The sequence below is a fragment of the Onychostruthus taczanowskii genome, unplaced genomic scaffold (assembly GCF_017590055.1).
Source record: "Onychostruthus taczanowskii isolate IOZ18803 unplaced genomic scaffold, ASM1759005v1 scaffold61, whole genome shotgun sequence".
Lineage (NCBI taxonomy): Eukaryota > Metazoa > Chordata > Aves > Passeriformes > Passeridae > Onychostruthus > Onychostruthus taczanowskii.
Window position 1 is genome coordinate 1,926,617 of NW_024503790.1, and position 22,699 is coordinate 1,949,315.

General features: G+C 49.0%; 1 protein-coding gene across 1 annotated transcript in view; it reads left to right on the top strand.

Annotated features, from left to right (window-relative positions):
- The window catches only part of DISP3 (dispatched RND transporter family member 3), a 40,042-nt gene extending 18,911 nt beyond the window's left edge, over positions 1–21,131 (top strand). Inside the window, exons 2-21 of the mRNA XM_041419435.1 lie at positions 749–1,679; positions 3,504–3,723; positions 5,766–5,902; positions 6,322–6,456; positions 6,686–6,846; positions 7,917–8,056; positions 8,736–8,881; positions 10,331–10,492; positions 10,875–11,036; positions 11,475–11,597; positions 12,191–12,327; positions 12,835–13,016; positions 13,462–13,592; positions 13,680–13,855; positions 15,003–15,129; positions 15,953–16,098; positions 16,448–16,607; positions 16,986–17,099; positions 18,127–18,293; positions 19,731–21,131. Coding sequence (XP_041275369.1) covers positions 758–1,679; positions 3,504–3,723; positions 5,766–5,902; positions 6,322–6,456; positions 6,686–6,846; positions 7,917–8,056; positions 8,736–8,881; positions 10,331–10,492; positions 10,875–11,036; positions 11,475–11,597; positions 12,191–12,327; positions 12,835–13,016; positions 13,462–13,592; positions 13,680–13,855; positions 15,003–15,129; positions 15,953–16,098; positions 16,448–16,607; positions 16,986–17,099; positions 18,127–18,293; positions 19,731–20,093 — 4,011 coding nt within the window. The 5' untranslated portion in view covers positions 749–757 and the 3' untranslated portion in view covers positions 20,094–21,131. The remainder of the gene's footprint in view (positions 1–748; positions 1,680–3,503; positions 3,724–5,765; positions 5,903–6,321; positions 6,457–6,685; positions 6,847–7,916; positions 8,057–8,735; positions 8,882–10,330; positions 10,493–10,874; positions 11,037–11,474; positions 11,598–12,190; positions 12,328–12,834; positions 13,017–13,461; positions 13,593–13,679; positions 13,856–15,002; positions 15,130–15,952; positions 16,099–16,447; positions 16,608–16,985; positions 17,100–18,126; positions 18,294–19,730) is intronic.
- Positions 21,132–22,699: the final 1,568 nt, after the last annotated feature.

Sequence of the window (22,699 nt, forward strand, 5' to 3'; positions counted from 1 at the left end):
AACCAACAGTCCATCAGTTCTCTCCTCCTCCAGAAAGGAATGCAAAACAATCATTATTTACATGAAAAGTGCGTGAGAAACTCCATTAAAAAATGTAAACATCAGAAGGCTTAGAAGAACTTCAGAAGAACAGGGTGACATCCCTTCAGGAACTAGAGCAGGGTCACAGTGAGTTCTCAGAGGGGTTGATATGTGCAAGTGTGCATCTGCAGGTAGGGGTGTGTGCACTTCTGGCTCTGTGTGCACACACATGCACACTTCATGGGAGAGATGGATACTGCTATAAATAGCTGGGGGAAATCTATTGTCAGTTCTAAGGAGAGGAAGATAGCACTCCCTTGCATTTTGTATCTGGTAGCATGAACCATTCCTGGATGTGAGAACCAGGTTAGCTAATGAAGTGTTCATGCTGCTGCAGTGTGAGAACATACTGTGAATCCCTGCAGTCTCCCTGCCTGGTGCTCCCGGAGCCATGCAGAGCCTTCCTCTGCCACAGCACTGGGCTCTGCCTCTGTCACTTCTCCCTCTCTGCTTCCTCTGCCAGGCAGAGTGTGGTTTGCCCCATGACAAGGCTGTTGTTTCAGTGGCTGTAGCAGATCTGTGGGGTTTGGAAGGAGTGGTGCTTTCCTCCTGAGGGAAATGGAGTGTGCCTCTGTCCTGGCTCTGCTGCTGCGAGTCTGTGGATTCACGGCTGTGCCTGTGACACCTCTGCTGCTCCTGCTGACTGCTCTTCTCTACCTGTGTGCAGGTGCTGGACATGGACACAGAGGATGACCCGTTGTTACAGGATGCCTGGCTAGAGGAGGAAGATGAAGAGGTGGCCTTCAGCTCCCAGAAGAGGCGAGAGGGTGCTCTGTGGTGTGGGAAAAGCCCGTGCAGAGTCAGGCCCCTGTGTGTCACGCTGCCTCTGTCTGGCTTCTGGAATATTGTTGGCTGGGTGTTTACCAACCCATACTGTGCTGGCTTCATACTTTTCCTGGGCTGTGCCATCCCTGCTGTGCTTGCTGTCGTCATGTTCCTCCACTACCCTGCCCTAGACATTGACATCTCCTACAACGCTTTTGAGATCCGCAACCACGAGTCCTCGCAGCGCTTTGACGCCCTTGCCTTGGCCCTCAAATCCCAGTTTGGGTCATGGGGGAGGAACCGCCGGGACCTGGCTGACTTTACCTCAGAAACCCTGCAGAGGCTCATCTTCGAGCAGCTGCGGCAGCTTCACCTCAACGCTTCCCGTGGCGGGGTCAGAGCGCGGGCGAAGCGCAGCCCCGCCGCGGGCAGGGTGGGCTCCCTGCAGCCCCAGCCAAGCACAGCAAACCAGAGTGCCCGAGTCGGGAGAGGAGCCCCACGCTGGGAGTACTCCAGCACGTACATCAGTGCTAACACACAGACTCACGCTCACTGGCGCATTGAGCTCGTTTTTCTGGCTCGGGGAGACTCTGAGAACAACATCTTCACCACTGAGCGCCTGGTCACCATCCATGAGGTTGAGCGCAAGATCATGGACCACCCTCGCTTCCGTGAATTCTGCTGGAAGCCCCATGAGGTCTTGAAGGACCTGCCCCTGGGTTCCTACTCCTACTGTTCCCCTCCCAGCTCCCTTATGACCTACTTCTTCCCCACTGAGAGAGGAGGGAAGATTTACTATGATGGCATGGGACAAGACCTTGCTGACATCCAAGGTGAGCTGAGGGCCGTGGGCAAGGGCTGGCATGCTCAAGGAATGCCTCTCCTCAGGTTCAGGCAGTCAGTGGTGTGCAGCTAGGAGGAGTGACTGGAGCTGTGCCTTGAGGAATTGTCCTTTCTGCACCAGGGCCCCTTTTCAACCCTGCAACTCCAGTCACAGGTCACACAGACCCCCACAGGCAAGTGAAAGAGACAAGTGAGGGGGTGTCCTGCATGGTACAGATGTCTTCTACTGACTCTTGTCCCCTGTAGATGGCTGTGGTTCACTAGAGCAATGCCAGGGGCTTGAAAAGACAAATAGGAATGAGCTTCCCTGCAGTACAGAGCAGATTAAAGAGCTCCGTGGGCTGCTCTGGCAGCTTGTGAGTCACCAACTAGAAAGGTTCCTATAAGCAGAGGAGGAAAAAGGCCCTGCCTCCTCCTCCTCCCAGCTTTGTACCTTGCTCTGTGCACCTCTAGTAGAACAGAGGCTCTGGGTGGTGACAAAGAGGTGACTCATGAGGAGTCTGTGGGTGTGATGTGGCTGTGGGATGCACCCTCCATCTGTCTCCCAAGCCAGGCTGCAGAGGGTAGCTGTCCAGGAGCCGTGCAGGCAACAAGCAAAGGATTAAGTCCATCTGCTCCAGTAATAGTTCTGCTACCAGAACAGGAAAGAGCATCGTTTCTGGTCTTTCTGGTACAAACTCTAGGGAACTGGATTTTGGGAATAGATAGGCAGTGTCTCTTAGTCAGAACTAGCTGAGTGCCTCCATCTCTGCATCCCTCACACGTCAGATGGCAGAGGTACCAGGTCACAGCAGAGCCAGGACTCCTTTTCCATGGGCATTGTTTAGTTCTTGTGCTTCCAAGAGCAATGGAGAAAATATTGTCCCAGTGTAAGAGAAGGAAGAGCATCCAGCAGTGGGAGTATTGATCAGGATGTTGTTGGCTGGGGGTGCTGTAGTTCAGGTCACTCAGGTGGAAGATGTGTCCCTGATGAGGAAGTGCATGAGGGCAGTAACACAAGCAGTCACAGAACAGAAGTGGGATGTGAGTCTTTGCAATCCAGGTTTCCCTGGCCCTCCTTGCTCTCTGGAAGGCAGTAGGGTCAGCATTGCTCCGATCAATGTGGCATTCACATTCTTTGAACATGATTCCTTTGCCCAGGATTCCTCTCCTGGGAAGCTGAGAAGCCTCAGAGAAAAGAAAAACAATTCTTATCTCATTTGCTTCTCCTGTGTTGTGCTTATGTGGAATGTGTTTGGAGATTGTTCACCCACAGGTGATTGTTTCATTGGACTCTGCTGTGAGTTGTTTTGACTCAATGGTCAATTGGGGGCCAAGATGTGTCAGGACTCTGGAAAGAGTTACAAGTTTTCATTATTATCTTTTTAGCCTTCTGTAAGTATCCTTTCTGTATTCTTTAGTATAGTATAGTAGTCTTTAATATAGTATAATAATATAGTATAATAATATAGTATAATAATATAGTATATAATATAGTAATATGGTATAATAATATAGTATAATAATATAGTATAATAAAGTAATAAATAGTATAATCATAAATAAATAGTATAATAATAAATAATATAATCATATAATAATAAATAATGAATATAAATAGTATAATAATAAATAATAAATAGTATAATAAAGTAATAAATTATCCTTCTGATAAGATGGAGTCAGATGCATCCTTTCCCCCCTCATTAGTGGCCCTGCATTTACAACAGATGAAGGAGAGGATGACTCCCATTTTCCCCATGGCAGACCTTTCCTGTGCCTTGCCAAGACAATTAAGCAGGACCTAACAAAAGTGGCACTGCTTTCTCTTGCAGGGTCCCTGGAGCTGGCCATGACCCACCCCGAATTCTACTGGTACGTGGATGAGGGCTTGTCTGCTGAGAACAGGAAGAGCTCCCTGCTGCGCAGTGAGATCCTCTTCGGGGCGCCGCTGCCCAACTACTACTCGGTGGAGGATCGCTGGGAGGAGCAGCGCCGCAAGTTCCAGAACTTCGTCATCACCTACGTGGCCATGCTGGCCAAGCAGTCCACGAGGTGAGGGGGTGTGTGGGCAGGGCAGGTGGGAGTGCAGCAGGGCAGGGAAGGGCACAGGATGGAATAGACCTTTCAGGGCAAAAGCTCAGCCTTGAAGTTCACACCAGGGCAGAAGTGCCTATTCTGCTCTAGCCATGTTCCATTTGGCTTCACTGGGTGTGGAAACCCAGGGCACTGGGAATATTTCTCTGTCTGCTCTGGGGTGCCCTGACTCCCAGGGCAGCGCTGACTCTGATCCTCATTCATGGAGAAAGTTTCCTAGACTTCAAGATAGACTGGAATCTACAAAAGTGTGAAATAGATTATAGAGAGTAGTGTAGCTGTGACACTTGGTGACAAATTTAGCTTTTGAGATTTTTAGTATGTTGTGGATGGGAGCAAGATGGAGGGCACAGGGTGTTGTCCTGGGTTTCTTCTTCATGCTTCTTCTTCCTTCTTCTTCATGGGTTTGGGTGGCATTTTGTAATTGGGCAGAAAAGTCCTCATTGCAGCTCTGTGGGATCAGTGATTGGTTAAAAGGGAAAATAATCTAGGTGTCAGTTCTTAATGGGATAGTTTAGTCTTAAAAGACCTTGTAACAAGAGACTGTTGGCTATTTTGTGCCTTCTAATGAAAAGCTGCTGAACTCACATTAATGAGACTGTTTTACTGACAAGAAATAATAAACACCTGAGTCCCAACATGAATTACTGTCTCAAGTGCCTTCAATCCAGACCCAGAGAAACCCACAACTGGGATCCCCACAATTGGGAAGGCACAGAAGGCTTGACATGCTAGCTTGGACTACTGGTCAGACTTGAACAGTGGCCAAGGCACAATGTTCCAGATGAAAAAGCATCTCCATTGAAACTGGGCTCAGCCACAGAGCTGTGAATGATGGTGGGGAGTATATGGCAGAAAACTACTCATATGCTCCCTTTTGCTGCCACTTCCACGTGTAGCAACATGCCAGAGACACCAACAGAGACAATGAAAAGGGGACAAAGTTTGAATTTACTCTCTGTCTTTCCACTGAGTCTTTGTCTGGCATAGGATCTTTTTGCTTCTGTCTTACAAACCCAGTTCCACTAGCTCAAACAGAACTGTCTTCCTCCTCTGAATTTGGCCACTACTGGTCTGATGCAGGGGATGAAAGTCTTTACTCAAGGCTGCTCAACCTGTGGATCCAATTCTGCTTTTTGTACAGAGCAGTGGGGAAGGGAGTTTCAGAGCAGAATAAGTTTCAGGAAGTGCAGGCTTTTTTTACTACCAGGTCTTGGCTGAGCAGAGCTTTGCTCAGTGCTTGTGAGAGAGAGATGATAAAATAGAGCTAAAAGGGCTAAAAGAGCATTCCAGTACTCAGGCAGTTGACAGAAGGCTATGCATCCCAGTCTCTGTACCTTCTTAGACTCCAGCTTTCTCCTGCCCTGAGTCTTAGTACTTCCCAGAATGAACAGATACTAGTCTTCAAAAGCAGGTTGGAATGCAGGCAGCCACGGAGCATTCTCAGCAATGGGATGGGAAAGCAGATTGTGATTCTGACAAGCCAAAGGGGAATTGAGGCCAAGGCTCAGTTCCAAAGCTCAGATCCCTGATAGCCTCCTGTGCTGCAGCATTATTGTAGTCCTGGTTAAATTATGTTGGATTATTTTTGCTCTGAGCCTGCTTCCAGAGGCAGAACCTGGTAAATCATATAGTTTCTGATTAAGCTCTCCCTCTGCCTGCATCCACAGTGCTAATATAATAAGCAATGATTAGGATTCCAGATGGAATTGGTTTTGAAGGCTCCAGGAACTGTCTATTAGTGCCTAAGACCCACCATGCAGTGGAGGAATTTAAAAAATATTAGACCTGCTCTTTATTTTTCTCTTTCCCTGTATGAATTTCACCTCCAGCAGCAATTTTGTTCAACCTGCTCTCATTGCTCTGTTTTCTCAGAGAACTGCCAGGTTATTAGAGCAGTGACCTCCTTTGGCTCTGGAGGAGATACTGTGCTTTAAACCACCTGGCTCTGCTCCTTTTGTGCTCAACTATTCCTCTTCTTTCATATCTCCCCACCCTAGCAAAGTCCAGGTGCTGTATGGAGGGACAGATTTGTTTGACTATGAAGTGAGGAGGACTTTCAACAATGACATGTTGCTGGCCTTCATCAGCAGTAGCTGCATAGCTGTCTTGGTCTACATCCTCACCTCCTGCTCAGGTATGCTGGAGTCACAGCTACCCTGCTCTAACACGAATCCACATGTGCCCTGTCTCTCTGTGTCAAGGCAAGGAGAGACTCTGATGCCCTGGCACCTGTGTGGCACAGCAGCATGCAGAAGGGCAAGCCAGTCTGGGTATCCAGAGCAGAGATTTATGGGCAGGGTGAGGGAAAGACTCACAGGAGATCAACAAAAAGATGCAAATGCCCGTCTTGGTAACACTGGCATAAATTTGATGTAATTTTTTGCATGAGCCTCATGGGAAGGAGTCTGCAAGCAGTACTCCTGCAGCCCTGAACTGTTCTCTGTCACCAACACACTCATGGGAACCACTATCCCAAGAGGGAAAATGGGAGGTGTTTGTTCTGCTGGGGGTGGCCAGAGATATTATTTTTTCCGTGTTTCTTTTCTGCTGTAGTGTTTCTGTCATTCTTTGGCATTGCCAGCATTGGGCTAAGCTGCCTGGTGGCTCTGTTCCTGTACCATGTCGTATTTGGGATCCAGTATCTGGGTATACTCAATGGTGTGGCTGCCTTTGTCATCGTGGGGATTGGTAAGCTCATCTTTACTCAAAGCCTCTGCTTTACCTGTGCTGCCTTGCCCTGCCTTCTGTCTGCAGGAGAGAAGAAGGTGATGGTGGCAAATGCAGACTGAATTTTCAGGCCCTTTTCTGTTACCTATAAGTTTAATATTTGCAGTTCAAATGTCAAGGGGGAAATCAGATTTTTAGCAGGTGTCACTTCTGTGAGCAGAGTATCAATATCTCTGCTGTCTTTTTCCAGGAGTTGATGATGTCTTTGTTTTCATCAACACCTACCGCCAAGCCACCCACCTCAAGGACCTGCGTCTGCGCATGATCCACACGATCCAGACAGCAGGGAAAGCCACCTTCTTCACCTCCCTGACCACAGCTGCAGCATATGCTGCCAACATCTTCTCTCAGGTACCCTGTACCTTTGGAATTTGGGGTTTCAATGTCTGCCAAAGGGCCTAATAGATCAGGAACCTGCCAACACCATCTGTCCTCTCCTGCAGCACAGCGGGCTGCCAGACCTGCTTCTTACAGGGCTGTCTCTTACTTGCTGTAAGGGAGTGGATTATCCAAGGAAATACTTCTGTGCTGTCACAGTACAGCTGGTCTGTAGCTGGACAAGATAAATCTGGCCATAACAGAAATCCAATTAGGTTAGCCTGGTTCATTCTAGAAAATAAGTAAAACAAGTACCTGGGTAAACAATCATTGGTTAGATTCGAACTCCAACAGAGACCTCATCCAATCATGTTCCTTCTGGAATGCAGATATACCAGTGGTCAAGGAGCTGGGGCAGTGTTAAGACCCAAACCAATCATTTGTCTAACCTTGGGAGATTTAAACCCCCTGTATAAGGAGGCATCCATAATAAACCATTGCTGTTGTCACATGGATCTCTGAGAGTTTGTGTTGCCTGTCTCCAGCCAACGGCCCCACGTAACACTGTGCCACTGATCAAACAGACTCTGTTTCAGTGCTTTACCTAGCAGCTTTGCTCATTTTCATGCCTGAGGTCAGCGTGTGTTATTCTCAGGTTCCTGCAGACATCTCTTCCTTGCCTGCTATCTCTTCAGCAATCCTGCCCCAGCTGACCCCTGTCACTGATGGTGGAGACAGGAATGTGACGTACACACATTGCAAAGTTCATGTGGCAGCAGCCAGCCTTTGTTGAAGTGCACCCTCTTTTATAGAGGCTTTGAATTTCCTGTGCTTAGAGAGAGGATTGGACAAAGGTCTTAACTCTGCCCAGCTAACTGGGCAATGATATGGGTGCATTCCCTGATTCAAAGGGATTGGCTGGGGTCCCCTTGTTTAAACTTAAATTCAGCCTATCAGTATTGTGTCCAGGGGCTTGTTTACTTCATTTCTCTAACAAGCTAAGCTGGTCGAGTACGTGTCTGTCATGGCCAAATTATTTGTGTATCCATAGGCCAGCTATAGCCTTTACAGATCCCAATTCTGTGTTCTCTCTCTTCATGTAGATCCCAGCCGTGCATGACTTTGGACTCTTCATGTCACTGATTGTGTCCTGCTGCTGGGTAGCTGTGCTCTTCACCATGCCAGCTGCTCTTGGAATATGGACCCTTTATGTGTCCCCATTAGAGAGCTCCTGCCAAGCCAGGTGAGCCCTGGAGCCTGGGGGTGGGGAGTTGTGGAATTTACAGTCGAGGAGGTTTGCAAATTCCTTCCCTATCATCTTAGTTTATCCTCATTCCCCTCAGGCAGCTTGGCTTTGGCTCTGACAGAAGGGAAATTTAACTTCTGCTATTCCAGATTCAAGCAAAATGGAAGGGTCAAGTTCCAGTCTCATTCTCTCTCAGTCAATTCTCTTGGTTGAATCCCATGGAGTACTGGACCATTTGTTTCCACTTAATGCACAGCTAAACCTTCAAAAGGTGGAGATGCAAGCCCTGCAAGGCAGACAGGTCCCCACTGCTCCTGCCTGTGAGCAGGATGTGGAGATTTGTGTTTGAAAGTCAGGACATTTCCTTTTCCCCTGCTCTTTAGCACTGCAGGTGACCTGGAATGATTTTATTCATTAGCAGGGAGAGGAACTGCTGAAACTCCCATCACTCAGCACCCAGTGCCCCCAGCTCAGCCCTGCTCTGTGGATCCAGCCCAGCCCCTGCCCTCTCAGCACTTAGCAGTGGAATTTGCTCCTGGCAGCTCCTGCTGTCTTTCCAAGCAACTGGAGCAGGTTGTTCCAGCTCTCCTTGCCACTGAAGGAGCCCACTGGTAACTCTTCACAGGGTATGTGGCTTTAAACTCTCGCCTTTTTCTCCTCTCCTGCTTCAATCCAGCTGCAGTCAGAAGTGCACCAAAAAGAGTGCCCTGCACCTGGCTGAAGATCTCTTCATTGCCTCAGCAGCCACCTCCAGAGCAGGCAGAGAGAGCCTTCCTTACCTTGACGATGACATCCCACTGCTCAGCGTGGAGGAGGAGCCTGGTATGTGTCTGCTGTCTGGGGCCTTTAGGGGGATGACTCTGCCCTCTTCATCCTGCAGTTCTCCCTACCCCTGACATGGTCCTTGCCTCAGTTCCCTGAATTGTGAGCTGGAGATGGTGTCATCATGGGAAGTTGTAGGACTCAATATTCTTTGTAAGTTTGCTTTGAGATCTTCAGTGGATGTCAATGCATGCTTTCTCAGCTTGTTTGCTAATTCTCTTGGGTCCACTGTGGTCTGCTTTCTGTCACTGATTGTGACATGGAAGTAGCCATGAAACATCTAATCCATAACACCAGGACAGCTCACTCCTGGAGTAAAGTTTTCCCCTCCTCCCTGCCATTTGGAGCACTGTATTTGGGAAGCAGGAGAAAGAACACTGTTGTTTTCCAGCATTGGCCCCCTAGAGCAGCTCCTTCATCATGGTATGAAGAGGGCAGTGACTTGCTTGAGATCACATAAGCAATCTAGAAAAAAAACCCGCAGAAATTCCTTATCTGTTGTTAGCAGGAGATAATCCTTCCAGCCCTGATCCCAAGAAAAAGGTGCTTACAGGGTCGTGCTCTCTTGTACTTGGCTTTTAAAACTTGCTGGAATCTCTTCCTTTTAAACCCCCCAACAGCAGTGGTCAGGGCAGTGAGTAACCTTCAGGCCTAGAAGCAAACTGGAACTGGAGATAACTGAATCAATGCCATGGCATGTGCAGAGCCCCTGCTGCAGAGTAGGCTCTGAGATGCCTTTGACAGGCAGGCAGAGCTCTGGCTCTGTGCTGAAAGAGTTCTCCTCAGTATGCCAGAGCCACATGCAGTGGTGATGTATGGAAATAATCCCTCTCTTCCCTGCAAACAGCAGAAGGTTTTCCTCCAGGGCCCTGGGCATGAGGGAACTGTGAAGAAGCAAAGCAGCTTGTTCCAGTCCCTGACCAAGCGTGGTTTGTAGGTTGGGTGAGCAGTGTGCCAGGCATGCTTCATCCCTCCTCAGCAAGTGCCCACTTCTCACACATAGAGAAGGGGGCATTTCCCTTGGCATCCCTGATTTGAAGATGAGAGAATCAGGGAGGAGCCAGGCTGCAGTCAGGAAGAAGTCAGCTGTGTGTAATTAGCAGTAAGACATATTTAGTGGGACAGGGACAAATTCTGCTGGCCCAAGAAACATGCAGTATCCCTGTGACCTTATGGACAGTGTTTGTGGGGTTTGGGAGAGCAAGGAATAGCCTGAAGCATAGATTTGGACTGAGCTGTGGATTTACATGTGTAGCTGTTGCACGGCAGTGACTTGACAAAGATGCTTCTTAAAACACCCTGGAGCCACAGCCTCTGCCAGGGTCTTACTCCATCTCTTCAGCTTGAGTGAGTTGTACAGCACCTTGCAGAAGATTTGATAAAGGAGAGCAGAGAGCTCTGAGAGACAGTCATGACACTGAGACTACTTTTGATTTCTCTCTATCCTAGTCTCCCTGGAAATGGGGGATGTCCCCTTGGTGTCTGTGATGCCAGAAAATCTGCAGCTCTCTGCAGAGAAGAGCAGCCAGGGTCACTTGATAACTCATCTGCAGGAGCTGCTGGAACACTGGGTGCTGTGGTCTGCAGTGAAGAGCAGAGGGGTGATTGTGGGTAAGCAAGGAGGCGGGTTGCATCTGCATGGATTTTAGAGGGTTTGACATTTCAATCAGTCTTCAAGCCTTGATTATTAGTTACAAGAGCTGGGAAAAGGGACATGGTAAATGTCTTCTAACACAGAGGGCGAGTGCTCCCCAAACAGTCAGTCCCTGAGGTACTTTTCTGTCCCTTTCTTCTCAGATCTAAAGTGGCAATTCCTGATGGATTTTTTTCCAGGCATGGGGCCTATTACAAGAAAGCCCAGCTGCCAGTGTGCTTTAGTGGCTTTTCTTTTTCCAGCTGAAAATACCATCTTTCTTCCACCTGCCTGCTTTCTGAGCATGTCTGACTGTGAAGTGCATGTAGTGTCCCATGCTTACCCAGTTTCTCCTTGCAGGGCTCTTTCTCCTTGTTTTGCTGCTGTCCATATTCTTTGCGAGCCGCCTCCATCCAGCTAGCCGTGCTCCCGTCCTGTTCCGGCCAGACACAAACATCCAGGTGCTACTGGATCTGAAATACAACCTGAGTGCTGAAGGTATCTCCTGCATTACCTGCTCAGGTGAGAGCACTGGCTCCCAAACCGTGGTGGGTGCAGTTCAGCCTGGCCTAAGCCCTGGACTGGAGGAGCTGAAATGTGAGGCAGACACCTACAATGTTCAAATATCTCACTGGACATTGGATGGACCCCGTGGAAAGGAGGCACACCTTGGGAATAGGATGGTTGAGTTGCCTGTAGGAGTGGAGTATTTAGAAAAGTATTTCCTGCTTTAGTCATGAACTGCCTGAGTATTTCTTCTGGAGCAATCCCTTCACAGACCATGAAAACTGACTATTTTTACTCATAAAATCATGAGTCAGTGCCCAGCCGAGAGACTGTGGCACTGTGTTGCCTGCTCAGGGTTTGGTATTCAGCAGCTGAGTCTGTGGTGTGCACAGGCCTGGTACATCTTTTCTCATGCCATTCATCCTTTCCTCCCTGACTAACCTTGTGGGACAGGTTTGTTTCAGGAAAAGCCCCACAGTTTGCAGAACAACATCCGAACTTCCTTGGAAAAAAAGAAGAGGGGCTCAGGTTCACCTTGGGGAAGCAAAGGCAGCATGAGTGATGCAGGGCAGCAAGGTGAGTGGAGCATGATGACTCTGGCCACGTTTGCAGCCAGGGCCCAAGGATCCACTGTGGTACAAACCAAACCACATGCTCTCTGAATATCTGATGGGGAGTAATTCTCTTCAGAGCCTGCCCCACTGAGCCCTAGGTTGGTGCTGGATGTATGGGACATCTCGAGAATCCCCCTTTCCCTAAATGCCTACTGCTCTCTAGGACATGGTCCTATAACCCAGGTGGCAGTATCATCTGGTGTCATATCCCTCTGATCTGAGTACAGGGCTAGGAACTCCAAGCTTTCACATCCCAGTCCTGTTCACAACCTTGCTGGCAGGTCACAAGGAGGGTAAATTCAGTTTGCAGGGGATTTTGAGGATAAAACAGTTATTGGGCCAGGTCCCAAGATGACATGACTCAATAAGCCATCAGGAATTACTGCAGCTCAGGATGTATTTGTATTGATGTACTTTGAAAGGTGTACTGTGAGACTGTGCCTGGAGTCTCTGAGCAGACAGCAGACCGTAAGAGCCCTCCTTTGCTCTGGCTGCATCTGCAGGATTTGCTGGCTGTGAAGTACCCCCAAACCTCATGCCTTCTGTTTTCTTCAGAGCTCCAGGGGACTGTGTATATCTCCAAGTCCAGGAGCAAGGGAAGACCAGCTATCTACAGATTCTCACTCAATGCCAGTGTCCCTGCGCCCTGGCAGATGGTGTCACCGGGAGACGGGGAGGTGCCTTCATTCCAGGTAAGTCAGTCCAGGATGCTGGACCCCTCTAGCAAGAGGGCAGCACTCAGCAGGTGAGCACAAGAGCCTCCTCCTGTCTCTCCATGGGGTCCTAGGTAGCTTTGGGTGACATTTTCAGAGCACTGCAGTAGGGTAGTTAACACAGAGGCATTGTGCTTGGCATCATCCAAGATGATACCTTTGAATGCCACGAGACTTCACCTGTTGCTGTTGAGAGGTGACTGTCAGTGATGGGAGCAAAACTGTGGGTGTCCCTAGGGCAGATGTCCCTCACCCTGGGCAGAGCAGCCACCATTCAGCCTAGGGCACTGGGAATGAGGGTATTAAGGGGCCTGTCACACACTGGCCATTGCTGGGAAGGGGCAGGCTGGGGGCTGACTGTGCCTGCAGTGCTCATTCTGTGTGGCTGTGCCAGTGCTCAGGGAGGAAGGGAGAGTGTGATGCTGATGTGCAACAGGCTGCAACCCTGTGGAGTTAAGTGTCTGTTTTCATTAATCCATTGCTTAGGTGTATAGAGTGCCTTTCGGTAACTTCACCAGGAAGCTGACAGCTTGTGTGTCCACAGTAGGGCTGCTTAAGCAGATGAGCCCCAGGAAGTGGATGATGACCACCTTGTCCTGTGACACCAAGAAGGGCTGGAAGTTCGATTTCAGTTTCTACGTGGCCTCCAAGGAGCAGCAGCGAACACGGTAACCTTCCAAAACCCCCCGCGGGACAAGGCAGCAGGAACAGCACAGCTGAGAGGCTGATGTGAGAGGCCTCGTGGCCAGTGCTAGTCCTGCTCTCAATCAGTGTCATCCACGACTCTAGAATTTGCTTTGCTGCATATACGCCCCATCTCTGCAGTCACTTTGCAGGCCCATAGCATCATTAACATGCAAAAGGCTTGAGACTGTGGCTGGGAGCTTCTTTGAGTCCCAAAAAGATATTGCTGATCTGGTTCTTGCCCTTACCCACCTGAACTCTTGGGCTGAACAGGCAGCACAGAATATACAATGGCTAGGGATACAGATGTGTAGCTGTTCACCCTTCCTGTTGCTTCTGTCCCTGAGAATGTCTGTTTCCATGTAATACTTTGGATGCTTCATCTTCTCCACCTCTGTTGCCCCATAACAAACTTTCTTTGCTGCACAGGAAACTGTATTTTGCCCAGTCACACAAGCCCCCTTACCACGGCCGAGTGTGTGTGGCACCTCCAGGCTGTCTGCTCAGCTCTAGCCCAGATGGACCCACCAAAGGCATCCTCTATGTTCCCAGTGAAAAAGGTAAGCTGATGAGGCCCTGCCAAGATCCAGAGAACCAGACCTTTTCTTGCCATCCAGTATAACCAACCTTTACTCTGTATTTGACAGCAGCGCCCAAAGCAAAGCTGTCAGCCACATCTGGATTTAACCCATGCATGAACACAGGCTGTGGGAAGCCAGCGGTGCGGCCGCTGGTGGACACGGGAGCCATGGTGTTTGTGGTGTTTGGAATCAGAGGCGTGAACCGCACCAGGCGCCAGGACAACCACGTCATCGGAGACATGGTACTCGTGGGGTTGTGTTTGTGGGGTTTCCCGGTGAAGGAAGGAAGGATGAATCTGACTCCATGTTCTCAGAAGGCTAATTTATTACTTTATTATCCTATATTATATTAAAGAACACTATACTATACTAAAGAATACAGAAAGGATACAGAATGCTAAAAAGATAATAATGAAACTTGTGACTCTCTCCAGAGTCCTGACACAGCTTGGCCCTGACTGGCCAAAGAGTGAAAACAACTCACAGCAGAATGCAGTGAAACAATCACCTGTGGGTGAACAATCTCCAAACACATTCCACACGAGCACAACACAGGAGAAGCAAATGAGATAAGAATTGTTTTCCTTTTTCTCTGAGGCTTCTCAGCTTCCCAGGAGAAAAATGCTGGGCGAAGGGATTTTTCAGAGAATGTGAATGCCACAGTCATGGTCTGGGCGCTGGGCAGGCCATGCTGGTCTGGCATGCAAGGGGCTGGCAAGCGAGGGGCAGGCTCGCTGGATGGTGTTTAGTTAATACCCACAGCCCAGGGTGGTCCAGAAGTCTGGATGGATGGAAGGGCAAGGGTTGTAGCATTGTGATGAGCCAGGACAGTTCTGGTTTAGCAAATTGACAAAATAATGGAGATCAGGAAGTCCTTATTGAAAAAACACTTCAGACATTTCAGAAAATCCCTCTGAATGCAAAATATAACCTTCTAATTTTGAGTCTAAACCTGGCTTTATTGAGGATTTTTGAATCAAACCCATCTTGAGTGCAGTATAAAGTCTCACTACACATTCAAGACTGAGGGAACTGATATTTTTCTATAATATACATCTTGTTATGAAGTATTAACAAAAAAATCAATTACTCTAGGGAAAGTCACTAAATGTGACTTTTCTAGAATCAACTTAGCTGTGAGATCTCATACCTTGACACATGACAGTCATTCCCTAGAAAAATTATGCTTAGCTTGGCTGCTGCACTTCAGCTTTCTGCTGTTCTTGCTGCTCTGTAATTTGGGGGCACTGTGCAGAATCAGCCTTTGCCTGTTTCCTCCAGAGGGGCACTGACAAATGCAGGCAGAGGAGCAGGCAGGAAGCTGGAGTGCCAGTTGCTGTGTGTATGTCTCACGTGTGGTGCTCTTGTCATTGTGTCTCCTTGTGAAAGGGCAGTGTTATCTACGATGACAGCTTTGACCTCTTCAAAGAGATTGGCAACCTGTGCCGCCTCTGCAAAGCCATTGCCAGCAACTCTGAGCTGGTGAAGCCCGGAGGGGCTCAGTGCCTGCCCTCGGGTAGGTTAGACTAACTCCTCTGCAGCCCTACCTGTGCTTGCTTGAGCTGGGGTCCTCAACAGCAAACCAGAAAGGGGGACTGCTTCTTGCTGTCTCCTTTTCTTCCCAAGGCAGCTTGACCCTTCTAGAACATGTCATTGGTTGTGCTTTTTGGGACAGAAAGAAAGAAGGATGGTCTCTTTAATGCCAAAGACACTGGGTATATTTGGGATTTAATCCAGAAAGATAAGAACAGAATTGCATTTGTTCTTTCTAGTCATAGGTATTGCTTGAGATACAGTCTTTTGATGCATTAAGGATCCTCTTAGTAGCTCCTGAATAACAATGAACTCACACCTGATGTCATTGCAGTGGGGCTACTCACTGCCTCTGTGGCTTTGCATACCTGACCAGTGACCATCTCTCCCAGCTGCAGAGGTCACAAGCTTGTGGAGCTGAGCCTAGGAAGTGCATATTGGCTTCAGGCTAAAAGCCAATTTCATGCCTGCAGCAAATCCCTGCCAGGCCAGGCAGAGAGCCCCTCAGCACTTGCTCTTTGTGCTGCTACCTGACAGCTGGGGACAAACTGCAGTGGCACTGTCCTGTCCCATGCTGATGACAGTGTCCTTTCAAGCTACAGCAGCTGAGAGCTGTGATGCCAAGACCCCAAAGGTTTTGGCAAACCAGAGTGGCAAGGGGAAGCAGCTGTGGACAAATGGGTCCTGTGATTCTCTTGGGGCTCTCATTTTGGGTTGTTGGTTGGGGTTTTTTTCATCTCTTTGCTCCAATGTGTGCTTCCTTTCCCTGTTCTGCCCTCCATCTCTTGCTCTTTCTTTCTCTCCAGGTTACAGCATCTCCTCCTTTCTGCAGATGTTGCACCCAGAGTGCAAGAATATCCCTGAGCCAAACCTGCTGCCTGGACAGCTCTCTCATGGGGCAGTGGGGGTGAAGGACGGGAAGGTGCAGTGGATCTCCATGGCATTCGAATCGGTGAGCACAGGGCATCACCTGGTAACACTGTCATCCGGGTCACAGTTTCATCCTGTGACTTCTGGGGGTTTAGTTCTGCTCTTTCTGCACTGGCCACTTCCATTTGCAGACATAATTTAGCATTTATTAGCATTTGTTGTGGACAGATGGCTGCACTCACTCACAAGCTGGTAGAAGAGGCTGCTTACACCACAATTAGCTCAGGCAAAAAGCTGGTGGCAGATTTGCCCAAATGCCACTGCCACTTCTGCCTGGTGCTGCCACTTGAGCTGGTTGTCCTGCCCTTTCCCTTGCCATGCATACCCTGCCCAAAGAGCAGGACATGAGTGATGTGTTTATCTTGCTACAGACAACCTACAAGGGGAAATCCTCCTTCCAGACATATGCTGACTATCTGAAATGGGAGACATTCCTGCAGCAGCAACTCCAGCTCTTCCCAGAGGGCTCTGCTCTCCGGCATGGTTTCCAGACCTGTGAGCACTGGAAGCAGATTTTCATGGAGATTATAGGCAAGTGACTGCCATGTTTCTCTCCCTGGGGAAGCCGTGCTCTCTGACACATCCTCACAGCACGCTCCATCCCATATGGTGGGCATGGGTTATATCTGCACAGTCCTTTGCCATTGCTGTGCAATCTCCTAAAGCCTGTTCCTGCCCTAAGTAATGTGTATTGTCTAAATTAGGCTAAAGCCCAAGGAAATAGGTAAGGGAAGGGACTCAGCCCTGCGAGATTCAAGAAACCAATCGCCTTCCTTCCACTTTCATTCTCCCCCTCCTGTCTTCCCCAGTGTGAGTCCCTGCCTGCCTTGTTGCCAGCAGGAACATGGTGCCTTTCTCATCGCAGCTGTCACCTTCCAGGATTCATATCAGCTGGCTGTTTCCTTCCAGGAGTGCAGAGTGCCCTGTATGGCCTTGTCCTCTCGCTGGTCATCTGTGTGGCTGCTGTGGCAGTGTTCACCACACACATCCTCCTCCTGCTGCCAGTGCTGCTCAGCATTTTAGGTAAAAACACCAATTCCAATGGGTCAGGCTCTCACTTTTCCTGAAATTGATGGGTTGTGGCACTGCTGATTCTCTGGTGATTCAAACTGAATTGCTTGTATTCTGTGTAAACCCTTTTGGCTTTCCAGGAGCCAGTCCTAGAGAACAGACTGGCTAAGTGAACAGAAGAAACTCTCAACAAATGCACAGGAACCTCATTGGGAAAGTAGATTTGTGTGCCTAATTCCCAGTGTGTTTTATCTACACAATCCCTTCTATTTGTTTAAATAAGGGTTTTAGCTATACAAATACCATCCCTACCTGTACCTGTTATGTATAATAATGTGATTAAGTCCCACAAGCTCTGAATAACAATTGCACTACTTTCCAAGAACCTGCACCATGGCTGCTGTTTCCAAGCAGTGGAAAAGGTTAAAACTGAGTATTTTAGCAATGTTTTAGTACTTGAAGCAAAATTGTAAATAGTTTCCTCTCCCGGGCTGGTGATATGATAATACTGTGGTCTGAATGTGTTGCTAAACCTCTTAGTTTAAAAATAAAATCTAACATTTTGAAACCACTTAGTCTCCCACATGTGACACGATCTAACAGTACTCTTTGCCTTCAAAAAGTGTGCTCAGCCTCTGTGTGACTGCAGCGAGCAAAACAACAGGCTCACTTCCCTGTGGGCCTTGTGTGCCCATGTGGACACTTGTCTGGGCTTGGATTCATTTAGCAAGAATCCAAGTTAGTCTAGACTGGCATCAGTCTGTCAGTTTGCCTGATGTTTAGCTAGGTGTTCCACGAGACCCAGCAGGTCTGGTCACCTAAGGAAATGGCCCCTGTGCTAAGGGAAGGTGAGGGAAGTGTTTTTGTCTCTGTGGAGGTGCAGGAAGTGTTTGTCTCTGTGGCAGGGTGACTGTGTGTACCAGGTTCAGACTGGGTGGCACACAGATCTGTGGGGTATGATCCCAAACTCCCCAGGGACTGACTTGTGCAGCAGTCCCAGAGTCCTTTACGTTTGCCTCACAACACCTTTCTCCCACAGGGGTTGTGTGCCTCGTGGTGACCATCATGTACTGGTCTGGCTGGGAGATGGGAGCTGTGGAAGCCATTTCCCTCTCCATCCTCGTTGGCTCCTCTGTGGATTACTGCGTGCACTTGGTGGAGGGCTACCTGCTGGCAGGGGAGAACCTGCCACTCCACCAGGCAGAGGTGAGCTCTGTTCTTCCTACAGCCTTGCATTCCTTCCTCTGGTGCCTCCATGCCATCCAGCTGTGATGCAGGACGCACGATAGGCAAGGGGGGATGTGTCCTGGCACCCTCAGAGCATCCTTGGGGTATGGTGTTGGCTGCTTGTCCAGCTGGCTGCTCCAGACTGTCAGCCTGTGTACCTGAGTACAGCAAATTCAATTGAGGGTTTCCAGCCCACATGGTTGTCCCTTTCTTGCTGGCCACAGCTGTGTCCGAAGCACCCTGTTTTCATGTCCAGGTGAAGACAGTCTGTGCTGAAACAGCTCTACACTAATTCTGTAACCTCGGAAAATTGCTCTGCTGGACTGACCACCAGCTCACCTCTGGCTTTGTTAACGCCTTTTGTCTCATTGGGAAGATGGGATCTGTGATGCCAAGTGCAGTATCTGCATGCAGTGCCTGTGTGGTGTAGGCCCAGCAGTCAGTCTGATGTGGTGGAAAGGAGGCACAAAATCCAGCAGCCTTTGTTTCTGCTGAGTTCCAACCCTGTGGCTCTTTGCATAGCACTGCACCAAATGTCTGAGCTGCACTCAAGCAATCTCTTTGTCCTGGGCTGGTGTGGTTGTGTTTGAGGGTCCCCAGGATGAGGGAAGAGATGATAATCTTGACTCCATGTTTCAGAAGGCTGATTTATTATATTATGATATAAAAATGCTATACTAAAACTATACTAAAAAGAATAGAGAGAAAGGATCCATCAGAAAGCTGGGAATGGAATGGAATGGAATGGAATGGAATGGAATGGAATGGAATGAATAATAAAAACCCGTGACTCTCAAGAGAGTCTGACACAGCTGGACCATGCTGGTCATTAAGTAGAAACAACTCAGATGGACCAATCAAAGATGCACCTGTTGGTAAACAATCTCCAGACCACATTCCACATCCATCAGGTAGTTAATTGTTTACATTTCTTTTCTGAGGCTCTCAGCAGAAAATCCTAGCAAAGGATTTTTCATAAAATATCACAGTGACAGACTGGGATTCTATCAGCTAGGCCACCCTCTCAAAGCCTAAAATACCAGTGAACCCCATTGTCACCATGACATATTTTATGAAAATCCTTATGCCAGGTTTTTTCTCCTGAGAAGCTGAGAAGCCTCAGGAAAGAAATGCAAACAATAACTATCTGCTGCTGTGGAATGCAACAGGTGCATCTTTGATTGGTCCATGTGAGATGTTTCTACTTCATGACCAATCATGGTCCAGCTGTGTGGACTCTCTGACAGTCACAAGTTTTTCCTTTCCTTTTCCTTTCCTAACATAATACCACAATATAATAAATCAGCCTTCTGAAACACGGAGTCACGATTCTCCTCTCTTCCCTGGCCCTGTTTCCCTGGAACACAGCCACCCCCGTGCTGTGCCCGTGAGGCTGAGCCTGCTGTCCCTCCGCAGGACGCCGCGGCGTGCCGGCAGTGGAGGACGATGGAAGCGGTCCGGCACGTGGGCGTAGCCATCGTCTCCAGCGCCGCCACCACCCTGATCGCCACCGTGCCCCTGTTCTTCTGCATCATTGCCCCCTTTGCCAAGTTTGGGAAGATCGTGGCCCTCAACACGGGCGTGTCCATCGTGTACACGCTGACTGTGAGCACGGCCCTGCTGAGCACCATGGCGCCCGGCACCTTCACGCGCAGCAGCACCTCCTGCCTCAAGGCTCTGCTGGCCGTGCTCCTGGCTGGCCTGCTGGCTCTCTGCATCTGCCTTGCCCTGCTCAAGAGTGGATTTAAGATCCCCCTCCCCAACGGGACAGCCCTGTAGGCCTCAGGCCAAGAGCTACATGGTCTGTCCTCTTGCTCCTTTTCTTTTTTCTTTTCTTTTTAAAGAATATTTTTTGTAAGGAAAAAAAAAAGACCCTTTTTTCATGAAGTTTTTCAATTCCAGATGCACTTTATTTTCTAATGAGTTTTGCTCTAAACTTGTATTTATTTTAGGTAGTGATGGATGGATGATGGAAAGTGAGGGCTGCCCAGGGAATATCTCAGCCTGCGAATAGGAGAGGAGGAGGTTTCCTTCTCTCTGTTTTCTTTCTGCTTTATTTTTTTCTTTTCTTGTTCTTTGAATTTATTTTTAACAAACAGGGCTTTCTGGACCCACAAGGCTAAAACGGGAGAATTTGGGAAGGTCATCTGCTCCTTTCAAAAACCCTTCCCTCTGTCCTTCCCCTCCACTTGTCCAGGGTCAGAATTGCAACGATGACTCTTAGGTGATGTTCTCCTCCCACACCAAGCCTGTGTCTCATTACTTGAGCCTTCAAGAGCAGCAGTGAGCTGTTGGACAAGCCTGGGGAACAGCATTGTCTGCATCCCTTTGCCAGGCCCTGTACCCACGCCAGACCAGCAGTGAACTTGCTGCACAGGAGCTCTTGTGAGTGTCACTTTGGGACCCAAACTAGAGCTCTTGGGTGGCACCACCTGCAGTGGACCTGCTTTCGTGGTTCTGAGAGGGTGTTGGGACACAAGGCATTCCCCCTCCTTCTGGAGGGACAGTGCACTTTGTGCTGGATCTCATGTGTCTGTCAGCATGGTGCCCCCAGCAGCCTGCCCTCCTCTCCCTCATCCCAGTAGTGAGGTCAAGGCAGTTTCAATGCCCAGTCCCCCCAGCTCACCTCACCAGTCACTGCCTCTGCTCTTCCTGGTGGAGAGAAAAGAGAGCCCTGAGGTCTCTGCAGAGCTCTTTGGCCACAGCAGTCAGCTCTTATCCTGAGGACAAGGTAACCCTGGGGCCAGGTCGAGCCCATACCTGGTGGTAGGCACAGCATCCTCTGTGGCAGCTCAGACACACCCTCCTTATTGGAGACCCGAGGGCACCAGAGCTGCAGCTGCTGTCTGCTCTGAGCAGATGGTTTATATTAAAGTAAAATTAAATCACAAACTGGTGCCATTAACAAGTACATTTTAAGCATCACTGATTAGATCATATTTTTAAAATTGAAATAGCTCAGTGTGCATTCATATACAGTACATCTGATCCTTGGCAGAAGGGGAGGGTCAGGCCCACTGGGAGATGCATTAACCAGTATTTACAAGGGTGCCAATAGAATAATGTGGTCAGGAAGCAGCCTGACTCAATTTCTTTGCAGATTTCATGTACTGGTGGCTTTGTGTTCTCTGTCTGGATCAAGCCCTCTTTTTAAGATTAAACTTCCAGGAAGTCCAATCCCATTGCCAGCCAATTTGTGAGGCCTGCACTGCTGAGAGACTGAGCTGCTTCTCCTTGGCTCAGTGCAGCCCTGCTTTGATCCCTGCCAGTCTTACACCTTCACATTGTGTCATCCCCGTGAAACTGGATCAAATACTTGTTTCTCAAGTGGGCTCCCCAAGGTGTCCCCAAGGTTCCCCAAGCTGGAGAGAGGAGTTCTTAATGTTTCCAGGACTCCAGAGTAATCCTGCTACAGGCAGTGAGGGATGTGAGAACATGAGTAGAGCAGAACGTGAGTAGCCTGGTTTCTCCTTGATCTCCCATGACGCTTCTGAGTTACCCCTTTCTGCAAAGTGTTAAATGTTTCTTGGCACCTACCTCTAATCTGCACCAGCTCCTTCATAATGAACCCTGTGCCCGTGAACAAATGGTTCTGGAAAGGATGTTTGACAGTCCTCAAGCTGTGCTGCTTCGATGGCTGCTGTGCAGAGCTTAGCCCCATCCTGGCCTGTAAGCCATGCTGTTCCCTGTGTCTGCTCCGGATGCTCCGGATTTAACTCTTGGCGGTGCCCTGAGCACTCCTAAGTGGCACTGACTGGAGAGGGCAAGAGTGTTTATGGTACATATACAGCCTCTGTAAGCCATGCTGCTCCCTGTGTCTGCTCCGGATTTAACTCTTGGCAGTGCCCTGAGCACTCCTAAGTGGCACTGACTGGAGAGGGCAAGAGTGTTTATGGTACACATACAGCCCCGTGGCCCCTGTGTGGCTGTGCAGGTGCTGCAGGGGATGGCAAGGTGTCCTTAGCACTGTGGCCAAGGATTTTCTGGATAGTGGCCTGACTTGAACTTAGCAAACACTTCAAACCTCCTTTGGGTGATTAAAGCTGATGGATATTTCCAGGTCAGCAGACAAGAGAGTAAGGTGCTGAGGGCACCCTTAGAGGAAGTTCCTCCTTCTGTAAGTATGAAGAAACCTTTAAAAGCCTTTTAGAAAAGGCACAGATGTGCTTTGAATCCTGTGAAGGTGAAAGCCTATGTAAGCCCCTGATGTGCTATGTGTGTGCTCACTACAAAGAGGCTACATAAACACCCCACCTCCAGTGTGATTCTGGACATGCCATGCTGGGAACATTCATTCAGCCACTGTAGGGAAGCAAAGATTCATTTTAAAGTAGAGGGACACCTTGTATGTTTCTTGGGTCTGATCTGGCAGTGTCTCTGATCTG